Below are 21640 nucleotides of genomic sequence, written 5' to 3'. Positions count from 1 at the left end.
TAAACTGTATATTAAATAGCCTAGAACCTAAACAAGATCATAAAAAGCAAGAAAGAGACGTCTGTTGTAAGTCCTGGTTTTTGTTTTTTAATAAACTTTTATATTTCCACATATAAATTGCACTTCGGAGTAAACAAAGATTTTGACGACAACACACGAATTCTCGCATTTGAGCCATAAATGATGTTGGCACAGAGGGGAGGAGGTGATACAGGGCGAGGGGAGTAAGGAAAGGGGGCGGTCTGGTGCTTAGAAGCACTTCCTGTGGACGATGGAGGGTCCAGCCTCATCATACTCCTGCTTGCTGATCCACATCTGTTGGAAAGTGGATAGAGAGGCGAGAATGGAGCCGCCGATCCATACCGAGTACTTCCTCTCAGGGGGGGCGATGATCTAAACACAAACCCAAGTGTATATATATATATATATATAGTTATACTGCGATTCTGCTTCTAAATATGCTTTTCTGGTGCTCAGTAGTGAGTCTAAGTTACCTTAATCTTCATAGTGCTCGGGGCTAAAGCAGTGATCTCCTTCTGCATGCGGTCAGCGATACCAGGGTACATGGTGGTGCCTCCGGACATGACGTTATTGGCGTACAGGTCCTTACGGATGTCTATGTCGCATTTCATGATGCTGTTGTAAGTAGTTTCGTGAATGCCAGCAGATTCCATGCCTGTGCAAACACAGCAGCCAAGTTAGTAAGTCTACCCCCCTCCCCCTAACCCTACAGCAGCAAACACCACTTCTGACACCGCCGTCAGCTGTCGGAACAGGTGCTGAAACGGACAGCTCCATCAACAGCTGCGCGTTCTGCGGCGCAAATGTGAACAACGAGCACCTGCTTTACATCACTCATGTCTATTTATTAGTGGTGTGAGGTGGTAAATCTGAAGTGGATAAACTGTGACCTCCGTTGGTGATCGCAGTTTGGCAGCCAACCATTAACACGAGCCATAAAGACGTCCTCATTCAGACCGCAATCAATTAAAAGGTGATTCCATGTAAACCGAGGGAGATGGGAATCAAATTCATAAACAAGAACATTTCAGTGATTGCAGCTATAGCAAAATCCAAACTAACTAAATTAAAGCTGTCAAACAATGCAAAGCTGTAACAATGTAGCAGAGTAAAACATTTTCCTCTGATATTAAAAAATAATAAACTATAACGTTGCTTTAAATAGGATTACAAAGTAAAACAAGTACCTCAAAACTTGAATTAAGAACCCTGTAAGAGTATAGTTAATGTACGCATCTAATAATTAAATTAGTTTTGTAAAGACTACTGTATGTGTGTCACTGTAACCAAATTAGCTCTTGGATGTCTGCGCTCGCCTTTACGCACCAATGAATGAAGGCTGGAAGAGCGTCTCTGGACAGCGGAAGCGCTCGTTGCCGATGGTGATGACCTGACCGTCGGGCAACTCGTAGCTCTTCTCCAGGGAGGAGGAGGAGGCGGCTGTGGCCATCTCATTCTCAAAGTCCAGAGCGACGTAGCACAGCTTCTCTTTGATGTCACGCACGATCTCGCGTTCAGCTGGAGAGATCAGATTTGTATAATGTTATGGACAAATGTCCAAGAAAACATTGAAAGCAATACTATGCATGTTAAAAGATTGTTTTGTGTTGATTTATTTTCCTCGTTAAGTTTAAACAGCACAAGTTATTTTCTAAAACTAAAGTAGTGCCCACATTAGTTTCATCGTGTAGAAGTTGGAACGCTAGACGGTATTTTCCTCTTGTGTATGTCAGGAGTGGAGTGTGAGGGTGCGAACTATTGTTTGTGGTACATTAAAACATTCATGGCGAAATCAAGTTCGTTTGTCGTGCAGACTAGTTGTCTTTACCCACCGGTTGTGACAAAAGAGTATCCACGCTCAGTCAGGATCTTCATAAGGTAATCTGTGAGGTCACGACCAGCCAAATCCAGACGCATGATGGCGTGAGGAAGAGCGTAACCCTCATAGATGGGAACGTTATGGGTCACACCGTCTCCGGAGTCCAGGACGATTCCTGATCACAATTATAACACGTGAACATGTCACCCAGTCACTTACACAAGCAAATCTGCTCCACGCCTGTCGTACCTGTGGTACGTCCTGAAGCGTACAGGGACAGCACGGCCTGGATGGCCACGTACATTGCTGGGACGTTAAAAGTCTCGAACATAATCTGGGTCATCTTTTCTCTGTTGGCCTTTGGGTTGAGGGGGGCCTCTGTCAGTAGGGTGGGGTGCTCCTCAGGGGCCACGCGCAGCTCGTTGTAGAAACTGTGGTGCCAGATTTTCTCCATGTCGTCCCAGTTGGTGATGATGCCATGCTCGATGGGGTACTTCAAGGTCAGGATACCTCTTTTGCTCTGGGCCTCGTCGCCGACGTATGAGTCCTTCTGACCCATACCAACCATGACGCCCTAATAAAACGAGGGTCATGAATCAGCGATGTGGTTCGTATTATCATAGGTAACACAACTACCAAAATAGAACGTTATGCGTAATTTTGGCACCAAAATGCGCTCCGGGGATCTGACCTTCATCCAAACTCTTAGGTTTATCTGTACGGTTTCTTTTTTATATATAAACAGCTTTAAGTGAAGTTTATTTTAGTTGGTGTTATTTTTCTTTTTACCTGGTGACGAGGGCGACCAACAATGGAAGGAAACACGGCGCGAGGTGCGTCATCGCCGGCGAACCCAGCCTTCACCAAGCCGGAGCCGTTGTCGCACACCAGGGCTGTGGTCTCTTCGTCGTCGCACATGGTGTCAGCTCTGCATTACAGATGGGGAACGCGCACACGCAGGTCATGGCACAGTTAGACCAGAGCAATGAAACTGGATGATTGAAGGTGTTACCTTCTCTGTACAGGCTCAACAAACAACAGACATGTGATGGTTGGAGTTAGTGCGGGTTTATAGTGAATTGTGCAGTGATTACAGGTTATCCTGTAAATGCATTTGTGGTGTGATTGGGTTAATATTTTACCATTTACCATTAGTATTTTAGATTTGTGACTGTTAATGTGTTGTTAGAGTCACAGATTAGAAGCTAATGTGATAAAATCCGTTAAGTTAAACATCCACATCTGATAAGTCAATGACAGAAGTGCTCGTCATTCCCGTTAAAACTGTCTGTTATAAATCCGTGTGGATGAATCCTTAGTTAGTCCTCCTTCGGTTTGCTTAGCCCATGTACTCACCAGATCAGCACCAGGCGCTGGATCTTGAGTATACCAGGGGTGCCGCAATGCCAAGTCAGGCCAATTTATATCCTGACCAGTGCCAGTGAACAGGGGCCAGTGCGACCCCTTCTCCATATTTGGTAGCCCAGTGCCCTTTTGACAACAGCCACTCCATGAATGGCATGACAAGCAAAGGGAACTCCCGAGAAGGCATGTGTGCCTGCCGCCCATTTATGGAGGCGAGTGGTGAGGATCGAGACACAATGACAGACTTTCTTTTGATCTTTTCCCTGCGATAAATCATTGTAATGTTACAGCGGTAGGCCCAACGAATCCAAATGGCATTATTCACATCTCTTTATAAAGTCAGTATAACATTTAGCAATAATAGATTGTTTATGTGTTATGAGTATTTCTTTCTTTAAAGAAACACTAATCATATCAAACTGTTAGGACCGCTGGTGCCAAATGGCGGGACCACTTGTGTCACGCAGCTGGTGTCAGCAGCTGTTAGAAGATCCAGACCCCACTGTTTAGATTTGTCAACAAACTAGGGGAAGCCACTTCTTCAGACCAAAGATTCCTACTGGAGTCTGGTGTACGTGTTTTGTTAAATAGTAAAGGGTGAGCCTGCTCATACATTCGTGATCAACAACAGGCTCCTGAACTCACCATGTGGCAATTGAGACGATGTTTTTACAGACGCGTTTCATTTATATGAAATCAATGGGCTTCCATTATCATAATGAGCCTATTGGAGTAGTGGCCATGGAACATGACGTGTCCACATATGAAAAGTTGAAATGATTAAAATGCATGTTTTAGTCATGGTCTGTGGATTTGCATTTTTTCCTTTTATTGATCTGTTAGAAGAAATTAGTATGCTAAACCATGTTTACAGTGCCTTGCTTAGATGAAATAAACTAGAATACAAAAAATACAGTCAGAAACAGAAAGAAACACTTTGGCCTTAGTATAATATCAAAGGTTATCACAATGCACTGATGTAATTCTCCTTGACATATGTCTCATCCCCTGTCTGAAGACTAAAGACAGACCGAAAACACCAACACTGGTCCAACAATAACCTTTTTATTAGTAATAATTCAAGGTAATATATTCCTGGATTTACGAAACCTTTACAGATAAATCAAAAGCATTGTTGAAACTATTTATTGTTCCCAACATCAAAACAATGAAGAAAAAGGAACATCTCTTGTTGTGACACGTGCCATATTCTTGCTTTATTGTTGCACTGAGGAAAGAACGAGACATAAGAAGTGACATTGCCGGTTTACTTGAGACGGACAGAGAGCGAGCTCTGAAGGCTGTAAAATAACACTGGCTAAGAGCACTGGATGGTCCCAACACAAGGAGGACAAGACAAAAGGGCACAGCAAGCCATGAATCATATGCTGCTGTCACCCAACCCTGAGCCATAACCCTTCACTGTGTGACTCTTTGTTTTGGTCTTATGTAATGAATGGTAGGCTGTGGTCTGCTTTAAGCATCCCTATGCCCCAATATTAAAACAATACTAACATTTTATGACCAGAGCTTAGTTGAGCCTGTCTCTGGTGAACAACACTGTTAAGATGAAGAGGGAAAAGTGGACAATCACTTCCAACGTGACTTTTATCTTGTGCGAAAATGTAAAATTCTCATTCTGTAAAATGTTTGTTGTGCACCACTATCGCTTTTCACAACGTGGACTGCTAGGCCGAGGACTATACTGTAGATAATGCTACACTGCAAAATATTTGATGTGCTTGTACTTGGAGCACCCACAGGTGTAAAAGGCTCATGCCCGTGGCTGGATTAGACAGAGAGTCACTTGGAGGCTGCTCGTGTAGTGTGACTATCACTTTAGCTGTTACTGCTGAGATTAAGTCATTGTGGCACACTCATTCTCCTCCTACTCAGGACCCCTCAGGAGATTGGGCCCATTACTCAGCAGTAGAAATGAGATAATAATAGGGACAAAATTGTCCAGAACAAAATAAAAACACATTGATTTTCTATAGGGAGTTCACATTATAAACAGAGCATAACCCCTTTAAAAGAACCTCAAGGGGAAGTCATTTACCTCATGTAGGCAAGATTTGTACCTAAATCAATAATGTGCACATATACTGTATGTATGTAGGAATGTCCCTGCACTGGATTGTTCCATTTAAGCTGTTCATTTGACGCTTGCTTAACACAAAGGGTCTGAAAGCACTTTGCTCTTTCCAATATGGCGCATTAATCTGTGTTGAGCGTCAGGAGCCGTTTAAAGGTCACAGCAGAAAGAAGACATGTAACATATTGCTGAGTAAAAATTGGGTGTATTTTGTTTCTGGCCCACTTACTTAATACTGAGTGACGAGCTGTTGGCTTGTGTTAGTCGTTTGCAGGGTACCTCAAAGGAGTACAGAGCTTTGGCTGGCCCCTGCACATAACTTATTTGCTCGTTCATTATCACTAATACTTTGGACACTAAGTCACACTTTCCTAAAAGGTGCATGTTTTATGCAACATTTTACATTTTTACACCCTATAAAGATCTGCTTCTAATAAGCTCACTGGCAACACTTGCTGGAACAGTGCTTGGAAAAAAAGTTGATTCTGGAATAGAGAGTGGAAAAATAAAGGCGTCTGTTTAGTGTCTGAATGCTTCATTAAGAAATAAATGAACACAAAAGTCAAGTACAGCAACTAGCATAACAGTCCGAAAGCCAGAAAACCTAAGCTTGTAATGAAATAAATCGTAAGAAATGCTGCAAAACATTACATTTGGGAAGCTGAAAGCATGTACATTTTTGACTTACTGAATCACTAATTTAATTGACAAATCAACAAACACATGTTCTAAAAAAAGGAGGCAGACATCATATTATATATATCTTTTCTAAGCAGCATTAGCTTTTTAAATTTCTTTCATATTGTTTTTTGTTGAGTTTTATTTTCCCAGATGAATGTTAAAGGCAAATCATCACTATATTTCGAAATATCAGTCCATTATTTTGCGCTGATTAAAACTGACACGCATGCTGATGTTGACAGCAATTTATCTGGAGCAATGAGTTTCAACCAGGTATCAAGTGTTTGGTGGGATTGTTAGGTTGGTTTACTTAATGTTCGATCAGATAGTTACTGAGTGAAGTCAGAACATTTCTGACCTTTTTGATATACTCTACAAGATGGAGTGAAATGGCTTGTATCAGTTGTTGTTATATTATTTCTTTACTTTTTGTGGATTTTTTAGAAATTGACTAACTAATTTCGACTCGTCAAAATAGTTTGCTGTTTGATCCCCAAAAGTCCCAGGAAAAAATCCCGAGGATGTTACCTCACCAAGCTCAGTGCTGAACTGTAGCTGGCCCTGCACAGTGGCCACCTTTATTAAACTGTAACTGAAACTAGTATGTTTTCCAGTCTCCCCAAAGTCCCTCATTAGGAAACTAGAAACCAGGAAAAGCTCTTCCTTATGTGGACTTTAAAAGTGTCTCACTTTGAGACCTGGCAAACTGTCATTATCTCACACAGCCATTAAACAGTGTTCCCACTTCACCTTGTGTGTATGAGGGTGAAATTACAGAGCAGTATGTGGTGAATTAAATGGAGAGGTCTATACTTATCCTCTCTCCCACTCTCTCTGTCTCCCAGGTCTTCTTGCAGCCAGTAGGAGCATAGTCTCAGACCACAGTGAAAATTTTCTCTCTCCTATATACTCTTACTTTTGCACTGTCAACTTTGCTTCAAGACTTATTGCCCACTGTGTCCTCTGCTCAGAATTCTGGAGATAAGTTGAATCAAAATTGAATTAATACATTAAAATTGGTTGTTTTTTTTCTATGCCACTTTTTTTACAAGCGGCTGCTATCCTCAGGATGTTTGGGAGCAGAACTACGCAGATAATAAAGCAATCTAAGTAGGGCTAACATGACACTCATAAATATTGCAAAACATACTCAGGCATTGGCCATTTCTTTTTCTAAAGGAATTTGTGTCTGATTAAACCCCGTCTTTAGAAGACCGGTTGAGGTTTTTGTCATTGTGTACATTCATCAGTGGTGACGGGTAGAAAATGAGGTTAAAAAGCACTTTAGATTTAAAATGAAATATTCATGAATCAAATTTGAATAAGCTACAAAACAGACAGCTACACAGATTTGTAGGTAGGCTGCTCAACAAGAGTGTTTTAGTGAGTCTTTATGGGGGTCCTAAGTATTGAATCCTGTGCTATTTTGGTGGAAGCTGAGAATGCACAGTGTCAGTCAAAAATTGATAGGGAAGCTTGGGAGTTTTTAGGCAAATTACCCAAACACATTGCTTTGAAGAAGTTCAGCTAAACAGGCTTTTGCAAGCGGATAGTCTGACATATATTCAAATGGTTTAATCTAGCCTCTACAGCACTGAGATATTAGTAATTCCAGCATCTTGCATTTTTTGCCATATCTGTCTACCTTGAGTTCTGTTATGAAGCTCAATTTGCTCTGGTCTCAAAGAGGACTTTCACTAAGTGATCAGTAAACTTTTGGGATTTCCGTAGTCATACTTTGTGGGTGACTATGCACAGGAAAACCCAAATGTAAGTATGTTTATCATAATATGAGACACATCACTTGCTGCTCTATTGCATGAGCCCATCTCCTGCTCTGGGATTTTCTCTTAACTGTAATTCTGTTTCATGGTTTTCCTGGTTGTCTCACCTCCAGCATCAAAAGCCTATTTCAGGATAAAAGAAACAAGGGTGCTTCAGCTGGGGGAGCCCTTTTGGGCTAACAAAGTTTTCTATGAAATTGAAAGAGTTCACTGGAATGTATGAGCTTGTATGATAAATAATCAAAAAATATGCAAAGTAAACAGTCACGGCTGTCAGAAAATTGCAATTAAGTAAGAATTTTTTTTTCCGAAATGACCTGCAGTATAAAAAGTATAACGTAGAAAAAAAAAATGGAAATACTACAGTACAATTGCATTTTCAAATGTACAGCACAATATTCCTAAACTGAGTCACTGTAACCCCCCTATTCAGTGAGGACGATTGTTCCACTTAACCTCTGGCTCCATTTATTATTCTCTTTACCACTGCACCAACTACGTATGTTAAATCAAAACAGACAAGTTTCATGTCATTTTTTTTTCGTATAAGATCAACTCCTGTGAGCAGCATTAATGCTGGCTTCAAAGCTCAACAGAGCTCTCCTGAGGCAAACCAAACTGACCCTAATAAGAGCAACACAACAAAAAGTGATTTAAGGCCACACAATTAGTATGTGCTGGATGAAAACCATAACTTTTCATGATATTCCTCTAAAATGTTGGGTCAAGCACAGGCATTCCTTCCCCCATTTGTCATGATAGCTCAGAGCACACGGGGCTGAGTCACAGCGGTTGAAACTAACAGCAAGCCTTAAAGAAATGGAATTAAACATAACATACTGTCCCTCTGAGATACTGTGTGCCATAATAGTATGAAGCTAACATGACTTAAGGTCAGCTGGTTTAACAAAAACAAAAAATGGGAGGGAGGGCAAGGAGACGTGGGAATATGCAACAGTGTAATTAAGGAATACAATCAAATAGTATAAATACTCTTTTGCTGAGATTCAGAAGGGAAGATTGATGATTAAACTTTATTTTCCAATTAGTCAATAATATAAAAGCATCAGGTAATAAGAAGTAGCTCAATATTAGCACAGAAAAACTCTTTTTTTACACTGTGTTTTTCAGAAGAACAATTGCAGTACACATTTCCTCAAATTCATAACTCACACAGGGTCAGCTACGAGTTTATTTGAAAATGTCAGCATCACCACATTGGAGGTTCAAGATTTTGACATTAGCTGATCTTGTGTGTCTACTTAAATTAATACAACCAACTCGCATCTTTAAACTGTACTGTACATAGATGGAACTGGTAGGCAGATGATACTGAGAGAGCAAAGTATGTTTTACCTGACATGGTTTATCTTGTAGAGGGGATAAAGTGTTTTTTTCAATCATATCTTTATGAATTTACAACTGCGTAAACTACAAAAGTGGTGCAAAGAAATTGACCCTAAAAATAACACAAAAGCCTGATTATCCAACATACTAGATGAAGTGCCTCAGTGCATAGACACAGTTTTCCTTCACACTCAAAGCAAAGAGAAAAGAGAGCTTTTCACCCTTTCCTCTGGGGGTTGGCTTTCAAAATTCAACAACCCAGTCACACACAAAGCCACAATGTCAGATCTTCAGTGCAGCCATCCAACACTTTGTGCTACTGGATCATATTTCTTCAGAGCTTTTTTGTCTTTATGTCAGATGTTTGCTTTGAAAGGTTTCAGTCTAGTAGAGCAAGAAAAGACTCCAAAACCTTAAAACCAGAGCCTCAAACAAACCCTTTATGTGGATGCAGATGTTCAGTAACTTCATAAGACGTAAACATTACAGTCAATAAGTGATACACAAGCATATTTGCAAGTCTTTGAGCCGCTGGGTTACACTGCTTCAGACAAATTTGTACAAAAGATGTTGGAATTGCGTACTTTATTTACAATCTGTAGGCCTGGATTTGTGCAGAGACTTGCAGCCTCAAGTCATATTAGGTTCTCACTTACTTGCTTTTCAATCTTTTGTAGATTGTTGAAAGGAGCATTCAGCATTCTGGTTGGTTTCCTTCTCATGTTGTTCATACTAAGCAGGAATTGCAGATTGACTAAGTCATGTGAATATGTTTAGAACAAAACTGAGCTAAAAAGAGAGATATAACCATCAGGCTGCCAAAACTACAACTCCAAGGTGATAAAGTATGTCAATTATTTGTGTACAGCTTTTTCCACTTCCTCCAGGTGGCAAGAAAAATCAATGAATGCTGCTTTTAATTGTCCATGTATTTATGTGTGTATCCATCTGTGTTTGGGTTCACATGACCTGGCAACCTATCTCAAAATTGTCTCCCTGACTTGTATCTAATTCATGCTTGGATACGCTCCAATTCCCCGTGGCCCTGAACAGGAAGAAGCACACAAACAAGTTCTATTTACCTTCACCTTAAAAACATTTATTTTCCCCCAAATACTGTATACAATAAATCAGTCAACAAACACAGAGGGCAAGTTCAAAGCAGTTTTAATCGCATTATAAGTTTCCATACAGTCATTTACAAGTCTGAGCATTTCCATTGTTAAATTGCCATTTTCATCCTTATCTTCCCCATGCAGTGTCATCATGAATTAAACAGTAAACACAGACCATGAACACAAAGCCTATTTCCATCCTGACGAACCCATATAAATTAGAAATCCATGGTTAATTACATGTTACCAGAACAAGTGGAATGCATTTTCCAGACCTTCTGGACATTTTGGTTACGTTGCTGTAAAGTTTCTCACTGCACTGAGTGTCAATCCTCTCAGGATGATGCCACATAAAACAGACATTAACAGTTTTACTTATAGGTGTTTCTCTGTAGGAAAAAAGCATTTATCTTGGTGTTGACCTCTGTGATGTCGGGTCGTGGTCTCTCAGGGTGGAGTTTAACACAAAGGCTTGCAGTGCCTCATATTATTGGCACAGGTTCGGCCCAGGTTGGCTCCTTCCAGGAGTAGATCAGAGAGTCGGTCCAGTCCGAGGCATGTAGTGAGTGGGCTGACGAGGCCGTAGAGACCGCCTAGTGTGATGCCGAGGGGCCACCCAAAAAACAGCAGAACTACCAGCCAGATTATGCACCAGAAACACGACCCACAACCAGCCATCCTAGTCTGAGAGAACAAGATGAAGTTAGGAGTTGCTGACATTTTACTCAAAGTGGACAGCAAACTTGCCAAGCCAAGCTTCTGCTTAAAATGAGTGGACACACAGCTATAACTGCACATTTGTGAGGGAATTGTGCAGTTTTGATTGTAAATGACGAGTGCGTCTGTCACTGTAATAGCATCAGTATGTTTTCCTGTGAGCGGCCGTGTGTGTGTGAGAGAGATGATCCGATTGAAACGTGCCCTGTTGATGATCCAGATGTACTTTTCGGGATTAGGCAGTGGCCTTGACAAAGCAAGATAAGCTCCCAACCTCAAGGATTAACCACCAGGCCTTTCTGCCTCTGGAGGTTAACAGGCCGGCAACTTACAGGGTGTTGAAAAGTGGCACTGGCAAATTAGTCACCCACTAATAACAGATGAGCAGAGATCATGCACAACTTTGGCAATCAGCATTAGTCTGTCAGCAAACACATGCCTGTTGTTTAACTATGATGAAAAGCAGCCAATTGAAATGCCAAGCAATGTGTGAATTCTTCCTACCTGTTGATTAATGTGAAGTATAGGGTGAACATGTCAAAACTTTTTTCCTAATAAAGGCAATAGGCTAGGGTAAGGTTTTTGTGTCACATTTCCCCAGAATAATCTGATAGTTGTAGAAGTTGCCATCAAACTGATTCCATAAACGGGTTTAAGATGAATAATAATGTGTAATTTCCTATTGTGACACTACTTTCATGTAAGGTTGGGAAATAAGTTGCACATCAATCATGAGTGTGTCCCATGGTGGATCCCGTGCTTTTAGGAACGCCCTCACATTGAGAAGGAGGAAAAAAAAACACAAGCCGCTAAACAAAATAATTTTGAAGGGCAGACTAACATTACATAACTAACTTCTGCTTCAAACCTCACATAAACACATTGAATACTTCTTTTTTTAACTCAGGCCTTCTGTAATGCTAACTGTATAGTTATTCCCTTTGAACTGGGCAACAAAGAATTTTAATCTTTATGAAAAGATTTTGAAAAAGAGAATAGAATTGTTGGAAATATTTTTACCTGCAGCACAAAGACAATTCAGTCTTGCAATTACTCAACAACGTGCCATTTGTTCTCATGAGAAATGCACATTTTTCATGCACAGTTTTACTACATGCTGTTAGTCCCTGTGTTATATCAGCCCATAGCAAAGGTTAGAGCTTTGCAAAGTAGCTATTAACCTAATGAATACCTGTCGCGTGAGTATAAAAGACATGTTCACCTTCAGCAGAGAGATTCTCGAGGGTAAGAGCTCTTGATTTCCTTCTTGCTTGTTGCGATTCTGTCCAGTCACCCAGATCCTGTTTGAGACTTCCACAGACCTTGTTTGCAAGCAATAGCCACTTCCCACTAGTTAGCTCTAATTTCATGCAACAAGGTACCACAGGCAGCTAAATTGTCGAGATGTCAGCTGGGAGAAAACAGTAAGTTAGTGAGTGGAATCTTTAAGAGAGAGAGGAAATTGCACAATGCAGACATTCATGTGACTCTAGAAAAAGCATGCTTGGTGTCATGGGCTTTAGATTTACGTGCTATATACAGTACAGTCAAGCAGTAAAATGTTCTACATGAACTGTTGTAGCATAATTTTAAGCATTATATTGGTCAGTGCCGTGGGCACTTGGCCAAATATTTTGTCAGTAATTCACAGGTGTAGTGTCAGCCAACAGAGACTGTTATCCTTATCTAACATCTCATTCTAATTGTTTCTTCAGATGACTGAAAGGCACAGCCCACTGCCCTGCTCTCAGATAAAAGAAAACTGGAAGTCCTTTGCTCCCCACTTGGCCAAATACAGATGTCTCTCTATATCCATCGAAACATGCTTTTCCATCAGGTCTCAAAACTGGCTCAGACAGGAGCAGCTGTGCAGCTGACCTGTTGGCTCAGCCTGCCTGAGGTATGATGTTAACAACCAGCAACTTCTGGTGCATGATGACTGAATTTCCAGTCTGTTTCTTTGCCTGCAGGGCTGTGGACCTCATCATCGTTTTAAGTGCATTTATGTTTTAAGTAGCAACATTTGAAGTTTAATCTTACATTGAATTCTGTTCTCAAACCTAAATCCCAATGCTGTCCCAGCTGATGTGAACTGTACTGGAGAGCATGGCGCTCTTAGTACTTCACACAAAGTTATGAATGTCACAGCATTTGAGGCGTGCTGGTTGAGTGGCTATGTACATCCAGAGGGCAAGTTGAAATCCCCCAGTATGCACACTGACCCGTGGGTGAAGTGACTGACCTACAATTGCAGCTTAGTCACAGCTTCTCTAGCTGATATAAGCTGAGCCAATCAAACAGGAGTTACGCTCAAAGCTGAGGAGTGAGGCAGATGAATGGTTGGAAGTACAGTGTTGTAAAGGAAACAAGTTAATGATTTGGCATGTCTCCAGTTGTGTGCAAAAGTTTGCATTCCTTTATTTGAGAAGGGCAACAGGAGTAAAAAGTTTATAAAGATAAAACTTAAGACTCACCTCATACAAATGTTCCTTATACAGAAATAAGGGGGTTTAAAACTTTAGCACTAATATAGTTACATTATTTTACTAAAACTTCAATTACACACTGTTTGACTATTTTTATTAATGTTTGTACCATCTAAAGATGCATTATCCTGTTAGGTTTAGGGTTAATTTTGCATCTTCCTACACTGAAATGGCATATTAGGGGATGGGATGCAAAGTTAACCCTAAATCTAGAATATGTAATGCACCTTTAGCTAGTACAAAGGTTCTTTATCATCAGAAGTAACAAAAATGCTAAAGGAGTTTATTAAAAAACATGCTTTAAAATAATGAAAATTATGTTGGTGCAAAAGGGTAAAATGTATTTTTTATGGCTCATACGCATGAGCTGAATGTGCATTAATTATGTTGATGACAAAAACAAAACAAAGTTTTCTCTTTTTGCTATTTCAAAATAAGGGAATGCAAAGTACACCCAACTGTATGTCTCTAGCATGACCTTACACTACAGGCTTGTATGACAAAATCTGGTGGATAGATATTCAAACATGTCAGACAATAAACGATTTCCAGGTTTTATTAAGAAAAATTATTTGTTACAAAATCAATTACAAAATACATGATATCATCAGATCATACTAATTTCAGTAGAAAACAAATCTCATCAGTGACTCCACGCTAATCTTTTATTAAGGGACAATCCTTGGTCCTCTCCAAAACTGAGGGCTTTATTTAAACAAAAGTCCCTTATGATGATGATCTACTGCTCTTGCTCCTCCCCGCTAGCCTCCCCGTCACTGTCACTGTCTCTGCCAGGATGCTCTGGCATCTTAGAATGGCTGACTGTGTCTTGATTTTCTTCTCTCTCACTGGTGTGCTCCAAGTTTGGCACTGAGCTCGTCTCTCCTTCTGGGTTTCCCTGCTCCATGGGGGTTTCTTCTTGTGGTTCCCTAGAGCTAGCTGGCAAATTCTCCACCACAACATCTGGCTTTGTTTGTTGTGGAGGTGGAGCCAGTTTCTGCTGTTGCTGCTGAGAAGCCAAAAGAAACGTGAATATTTAAACTTCTCATGTTAATATACTGTTAATAATTAAAAAAAAAAACATGTGCATTCTACAGGAATATATTTTATGTTGTTGGCATGTTACTTCAGATACCATCAATATTGAAGCTTTTCACCTGTCTGTATGTCTTTGAGGCCTGGATCATGTGCATGTACATACTATACACAAGGTTGGCCATCTCTGGCATATTAGTGACGATTTGGTCTGGCTGTCCAGAGGCATCTCTCTGAAGGAAAGAAAAATATATTAGTAAAGGAAATGTTATGTGAATAGAATGCTAATAAGGCATTTTATCTGTACTGTTAGCAGTCAGTGTGTATAATATCTACCTGCCACTGCCTGCTTATTAGAAAGCAAATTTCTCACTTGCCTCCTCTAGTGATTACTGCTCACGTACAATCAGTAAGGAGTTGAGGATGCCTAGTTGAAACGGTTAGTATGCAGACGGAGTCTTACAGCGTAAACTGAGGAGTGCAGCAACCAGAATGCTGGATCAGTTATGCTCTTGCCTCCCAAATACAGGGGTGATACAGTGGCCCTTCAGGCACTGATAGCTGTAAAACTTAACTGTGTGTGGCTTTATTGGTGTAGAATAAGTAAAAGAATCAGGGTGTTAATGTGACTGAGTGAAAATAGGCCTCATGTTTTACCATCTGTCCAATACTTTATAATGGTGTTGTAAAATGTATATATCCATATGGTGCATTAATCAGCATTGTTATTAGCCTACGACAGTTCTGGTCAAGTGTTGCCAGACAGTATCTGACTTTTAATCTGCATATGGATGTAAGCAGCAGGGGTTTACTGACTCCAAATAGACAGGCTAAGCAGGGGCCACATGTGTGTGCCCAAAAGAGCTGTCCCTTGTGGGAATGAGAACTCTAGAGTCAGAGGAAGTGTTACAGGCTATGGGGTATTTTAGACACCCCTGATGCCACACACGCCAGTCAATGAGACGCAGTGACCAGACAACAGTTGTGTCATGCTTGCCCGACAGGATCTGGGAGAGTGGTTTTGCCTTCTGACCTTTGAGGGTTAATTATTGTCAGGCCTGTGTTTCCCGTGCTTGTAGATGTCCCCAACATAATGCTGTTAACAGACTGCAGCATGATGGGAGCAGTGAGCAAAAAGAAGAATGAAGATATCATTCGAAATGTACAGGCAGGATCAGACCGAGTCGGGAGGCTGTGACAACAATAAGGTCGTGAGATGTTGGAAGTGGTAAGACTTGCACTAAATCCAAGTTATTATGAAGTCTTAATTACTCACATTCAATAGATTATTGTGCTTCAAGAGATTGGTGTGTGCATGCATGTGTGTCGTACGTACAGGCTGTTCCTGGTTGTAGTATTCGTGTGGTCTGATATGCAGCTGCAGAGGTCTGGCAGTGAGTTGGTTGAAGGCAGGAGTCAGCTCAAAGCAGTTCTGGAACAGTGACACACGGGCAAAGATGTACAGACCCAGTCTGGCTCTTGACATGGCCACCACCAGACGCCTCACATCCCTGTGGAGTCACAGGGGAAAAAAGTGGCAATTTAGTTTGACAGAAGGGGGTGAAAAATCAAAGTAGTAGGTGTGAGGCACATGGAGAAGAAATCAGTGGTCAAACCCCAAAGAGATCAAGAAATGTAAGAATGATGTCTTTTGTTGCAGGAGTAAGGTTTAGTGAAGCAAAAGGCCTCGGCAGAACAGCAAACAAAACCCTGGACATTGTCTGAAGTTACGTTTCACACATCTAACGCACAGCAGGAGACTGCCCGAGTCAGAAGTGTCCTACTTGATTTCAGTCTGCCATCAGCCAACGCATGATAGAAAACTTAGGCTGTGGGAATCATTCTTTGTTTACGGCGTGTGGAAACTGTGCATCTAAAAAATAAAAAAAAAGTTCTATCACAATATTAATAGTCAGTCAAACTCAATTTTACCAGGTGGAAAGGAGGGCACGTGGTAAAACATGTAACTTGAAAGCACAACATCTCCACAGAAACAAACTATAACAGCCTCAACCAATAAGCACAGAGCCCAAGAGAAAATGAACCAATCATAAAGCACGATAGCCTGTGGACATGGCAGTATACAGTATATATGACACCCACCTGGACTGTGCAGTGACATGACAGGGCAAAGCGGACGAGTACTGTGTGTGTGTTCCTGTCAGAATGTGTCTGGATCTACGCTTCCCTGTCAGAGTGCCCTCCTACATGTGAACGTGCCTGTGTGCATCAGCAGGAATGCTTTTACTGTCAAAGCAAGGGTCAGCTTGTCATATGGTCAGCTGCATCCCCTGTGGTTGTCACGGCGGCAGACTGCCGTGAGGAGGGATGCAGAAAGATCGGAGGTCAGGAACAGGAGAAGGATTGTGAGGTAAAGGTCAGGTATGTAGACAGCCAAAAGATTTCTCTGAAATAATGTCTTTTCCAACCACTTAGTCATCAATTCAGGTGCTAGGGTCATCAAGACTGAATATTAAATAAGCAACAAAAAAAAAGTTAAAGTTATAGTAATAAAAGTGGAAGTGCCCTTATTTTACAAATTAAAGTTTGTTTATATGTTTTACAACATAGGGGTGACAAGTTATATAAAACCTTTTGTAGCTCAAGAGCAAAGTGGAAAAAATTGTAATAATTACTTTAAGGGATGTCACTTGTGTTTGAAAAATGATGATGTGAGTATGTAGTTAGAAAGGAGTCAGCGGACATCTGGCTCCTCAATTGTAAATGAGGTCATAGATCCAGTCAGAAAAAACTAAGGGCACATTGCAATTTCTTGGTTTTCTGCCCAAATTGGTCATTAAATGTGATCTGATCTTTACCAAAGTCTGCTGTCATCAGGCGAGAGGCAGGGTACCCCTGGACAGGTTGCCCGCCTATCTTAGGGCCAACACAGAGACATACAAAGAGAGACAACCAGGCGGTTCTAGTGTTTTGGCCACCCAATTTAAAATGAATGAGGTGGCCCCAACATAATGCTCTCCAGTACGACTCCTCTAACCACTATGACCTCAATTATAAACAGAGAGAATTCATGGCAGATCTGCTGTACAGCTATGGCTTAAGACTAGTGGCTGATGGTCCATTGCCACTGCTAACATAATATACCAAAGGCCCAAGGGTTCAAAAGTAACAGATCTAGAAAAGATTGAGAGAGGACACAATGTACAGTACTATAGTCATCAAAGATGTCACTCTAAAACCTATTTAGTTTTTTCATTTAAGTGTTTCTAATTTCTGTTACTGGGAATTATAATTTTGTATTTTAAACGGTATGAATTTTCAGTAATTTTTTTTTTTTTTTACCTCCCATAGCAAACACCAGTGGTCAAGTCTGTGCTGCTGCGGCTGCTCTTGTCTTGCACATGCTATTATGGGGATGCAGTTGACAGTTAGCCCACATGGTGTGGGAGAGAATGTGAACAAGCCAGGGTGTAATAACCAGTGTAAGACAGGATCAAATAAATGATACCGGGAGGAGTGAAAACGCTAGCAGCAAGATAAACTACCACTTTCTGTGGCTTGCAGCACTACTCCACTCCGCCAATTCTCTACTTTATCTATGAGATGAGGAAAGAGTTTTCAAATGTTGTTTCTGACAGCTAATTTGCAGGCTGTCCAGCTGCAAACCACAGTTGTAAGTGACATAATTCCAACAGCAGCTACTGTACATCACAGCCAGATGCAAACATGGGAAGCTTCAATAGTGTGGAAGAATTCGGCTTCAATTGCCTGATATTCATACACACAGCATATAAGGCGCAAGAGCTCATCAGTATCCCATGGCAGCCAAAGAATGAAAGGCCATTTCACTACAAATTGATTCAGTAAAACGAGGAAGGGGGTGGTGGTGACAAAAGCAAGAGAGATAAGAAGATGGAGTTGAAAGCTAAGAATAGAGTCCAGCAAGGAGTATTTCTGAGCGGAGAGCAAGGGAACATAAAACCTGCAGTTGTAGCTTGGTTAACCATGATGTGTCCTAATGACTGTTATATGGTTTGCCTTTGATCAGAACAGAGCTCTTTGTTTGATATTCTCAACCCAATCATCAGAGCACAATAGCATCTCTTAACCAGGACAAAAGTACAGTCGGCTCCACAGACATGCTCCTCTCCTGGAGCACCCTTAATACTCCCGGGCTAAAATTAAGCTCATTTCCTTTAGCAGACTTCACTGAATAGCTCTACATGACAAGAACAGAAAACCTCACAAAGGCAGCTGGATGATGTGTTTCTCAGGTGTAAGGTTTTCTACTTGCCATGCATTGAAGTAATTACCTCAGGTGTCCCACAGCTTTGGTGCGGACCAGTGACAGGATGATGTAGTCATTCTGCTGACCCTGGAACCTGTCCACTGTTGTCACCTGCATGGACACAAAGTCATTATTGAACAAATCAACTCACAAAAATGCCTGTAAATACACACATAAATGTCAAATATACGCAAAATAAGCAAAAGCAGTGGTTGTATTTTGCAAAGTAAACGAGTGTATGCATTCTAAGTAAGTGGAGGGTTTTAGCTTAAATGTTTAGAGATATGAGTGAGACTTCTTTCCATCTTAATTTCCTTATTTTGAATGATTGCGACGTGGTGTAAATGAAGGTGCTTAAGTTTTCTTGTTCTGTTATCACTGTGTCCCTCATGGGCAGCCAGCAAAGCTTATACGGCTTAGATGGCTTTTGCTTCCACTAGCCTCTTACCTGTGTCTGTGAGAATCAGGGCCGTTGTAATGGGGGCCAGTCTATTTTACTGGATCAAAGAGGTATATAGAAAGGAGAAGAAGTGGAGGCTATCTGTATCTCCCTTAAAGCAAACGAACCTGTAAACCTGTGTCATCTAATTAGTTTTTATAACCTGGTAGGATAATTATTAATGACCATAAAGAACAGAGCTGTCGTTTGTGTGTGCTTCAATAAATCCACATAATACCCTTAAAACTTCATACAAAGCAGGAAGAGGCACTGCCTGTTATTTATATCTCTGTATAAGCCGTTCAAAAGGTGAATTTAGTTTCCAAAAAAGAACTATGTTGACCATTAGAGCTACTAGTGTTATCGCAACAATAGCTGCCAAAATATCACGATACCGTATCATAAAACAAAAACATCCAGAAAGGTAATGGAATAATAGCTGAAAGAACACAAACCTGTACTGAGTTATATGTATTCAGACTACCTTAATACACTAGTGTAGTATTCAGGCTAATTCTGGATGCAAGCTTCAACATCATGTGCCAGACCTGCAGTTAGACTCATTAATGTTTATCATCTTCATGCACATAAAATTGTGGTATGTTAGTGTTTTGCCATTTCCTTTTTCATGAATTGAGGTGTGTTTGGAGGCTTAATAAAGCGTTTACATTGTCTGCAGGAAGCTCTCTCTCTCTCTCTCTCATAGTTAACTTTATATTTCTGCAGGAAATTACTTAAACTGTGTTTAATAAGACGCATTCTAACAAGAGCATTTTCCAGTAACAGAAAAAATTGACAAACATATGCACGCTGTGATTATTAGGGGTGACACAATCCACATTTTCTGCCCTGCTTTTAATTTGATTACTTTGATATTGTGTAGCCTATTTTATTATACATATTCAGCCATTCTACAGTAAGTTATGATGAAAAAATATTAATGAAACCCCATATTTTTCCAGGAACTACTTGAACCAAGAACTGGAAGCCCTCTTTAAAACATTATTAGGTTCCTAAGCCTTAACTACTCATATGAATAAAAGAATAAATAGGAAAAAACAGAATGCAGCTTTCATTATGGAATGGAGATTCATTCCTTTTAAAGCTCAAGATGCTTCTAAACTCAGTTTAGTATCATTTTTAATGGCTGGGTATTGCCATTAAAAATTGGGGGTGGGAGTAGCTCAGTTGGTAGAGCAACCGCCCACCGGCCAAACCTTAAATACTGCCCATCCAACTATGCAGTGCTGGTCCCAAGCATGATACAACTGGGGAGGGTTGCATAAAAATGTCCCAAACCAAGAGATGGGTTGAAAGGGGGGAAAAAAGTTACTTTGGGTACATTTGGTTTCAGAAGTTCCATTCATTTTGTTTTGACAATGTTGGTATGAAACATCTGAAGCATATCTACAAAAGATGAGCAACTGCATTAGAAAATATCTCTCTATTAAAATGTCAATGGTACAAGCATCCAATTGCTCAGGTTAGAATTCTGTTACTTGTGCCACTAGCAGCAAATTAAATTATTATGTTTACAATCTGCAGCTTACATCAATTAAATTGTTTTTTTGGTCAATTTGCAGTTCACAAATTTAGTAACACGGCATTGGGAATTTCCTAATGCTCTGTTATCCCTATTGATATTGCATTACATAGGGGCATCCAATATTTTACCTTTTATTTCAGGGACATTGCACATTGTCAGTACCACTGTAAATGTGCCAGTGTTGACCAGAAGGCTTTCAACAGCTGTTCTTGGTTAGATAATCACCCAATAAAAAGAACAAATAAGAATCGTGACAAGAAAGACAAGGCATAAAGCAACTAAATAAAGCTTAGAGTATCAATAACGTGTCAAACTGATTATATAAAATTTGTTAACAATCTAAATGTAACACTGTCACATCATTCACGAGAGTCCTGTCTTTCACTGTTAAGTAACACTGATACGGTTTCAATTTTCTCCACTTAATGGCAACCAAGTTAGAAGGAATCATTTTGACTTTCACATATATTAAGTAATTCTGAGTAAGACTAAGGTTACAAACACCAACCAAGTCATAAAAGGACAGAGGGTTACATAGCCTCCATGCTTAGAAACCCAAAGCCTAGCTGAAAGAGGTTGACTTTTCCGGTATACAGCTGTAGTCTAGAATACATCAATAGGACATCAGCTACCATCAAGAAGCCACACAGGCCCAGGACAACAGAAAGTAACCAATGAACCTCGCATTGGCTAATGGAGCTTTCAGGGAGCCTGGAACTCCCTATCCCCTCAAAAGCCCCTTCTGAGTAACAAGAGAAGGGTGTGTTAAAAAAAAAAAAGTGCAAATGGTCTAAAGAGGTAGTAAGCTTCTATTTATTTAGGTCTCCCTGTGGCTATGTAGAACAGGTGCAGAACCAGGGGCAACAATATGTTAGTTTTACAAAAGGATGAGGGCTCGAAGGCTGTATGTTCAACCCGAATGGTATAGGTTTGACTCAAAA

General features: G+C 40.5%; 2 protein-coding genes and 1 long non-coding RNA gene across 4 annotated transcripts in view; all 3 read right to left on the bottom strand.

The window, feature by feature from the left end:
- Positions 1–64: 64 nt before the first annotated feature.
- On the bottom strand, positions 65–3308 carry LOC137101216 (actin, alpha cardiac muscle 1). Its single transcript, XM_067479330.1, has 7 exons — positions 3197–3308; positions 2630–2768; positions 2090–2414; positions 1854–2015; positions 1348–1539; positions 495–676; positions 65–393 (listed from the first exon to the last, which is right to left on the bottom strand). The coding sequence occupies exons 2-7, from the start codon at positions 2756–2758 to the stop codon at positions 250–252; spliced, it is 1134 nt and encodes a 377-aa protein (XP_067335431.1). The 5' UTR covers positions 2759–2768; positions 3197–3308; the 3' UTR covers positions 65–249.
- Positions 3309–10262: 6954 nt separating this feature from the next.
- LOC137101218 (uncharacterized) lies at positions 10263–12864 on the bottom strand. The gene is made up of 2 exons (XR_010911003.1): positions 12167–12864; positions 10263–10911 (listed from the first exon to the last, which is right to left on the bottom strand). It is a non-coding gene; the product is annotated as an uncharacterized lncRNA (long non-coding RNA).
- A 1106-nt stretch (positions 12865–13970) lies between these two features.
- Positions 13971–21640, bottom strand: part of aqr (aquarius intron-binding spliceosomal factor) — a 43571-nt gene continuing 35901 nt past the window's right edge. Inside the window, exons 33-36 of one of the 2 annotated variants that reach the window (XM_067479852.1) lie at positions 18740–18825; positions 15802–15976; positions 14588–14698; positions 13971–14439 (exon numbers count right to left, since the gene is read on the bottom strand). In XM_067479852.1, the coding sequence (XP_067335953.1) occupies positions 14170–14439; positions 14588–14698; positions 15802–15976; positions 18740–18825 (642 nt within the window). In that variant the 3' untranslated portion in view covers positions 13971–14169. The remainder of the gene's footprint in view (positions 14440–14587; positions 14699–15801; positions 15977–18739; positions 18826–21640) is intronic. The other variant, XM_067479853.1, reaches the window with a different exon arrangement.

Source organism: Channa argus, chromosome 16, assembly GCF_033026475.1.
Source record: "Channa argus isolate prfri chromosome 16, Channa argus male v1.0, whole genome shotgun sequence".
In the NCBI taxonomy this organism is placed as follows: domain Eukaryota; kingdom Metazoa; phylum Chordata; class Actinopteri; order Anabantiformes; family Channidae; genus Channa; species Channa argus.
The sequence above is the reverse complement of the archived record's forward strand: the minus strand, read 5'-3'. Positions and strand labels throughout refer to the sequence as shown.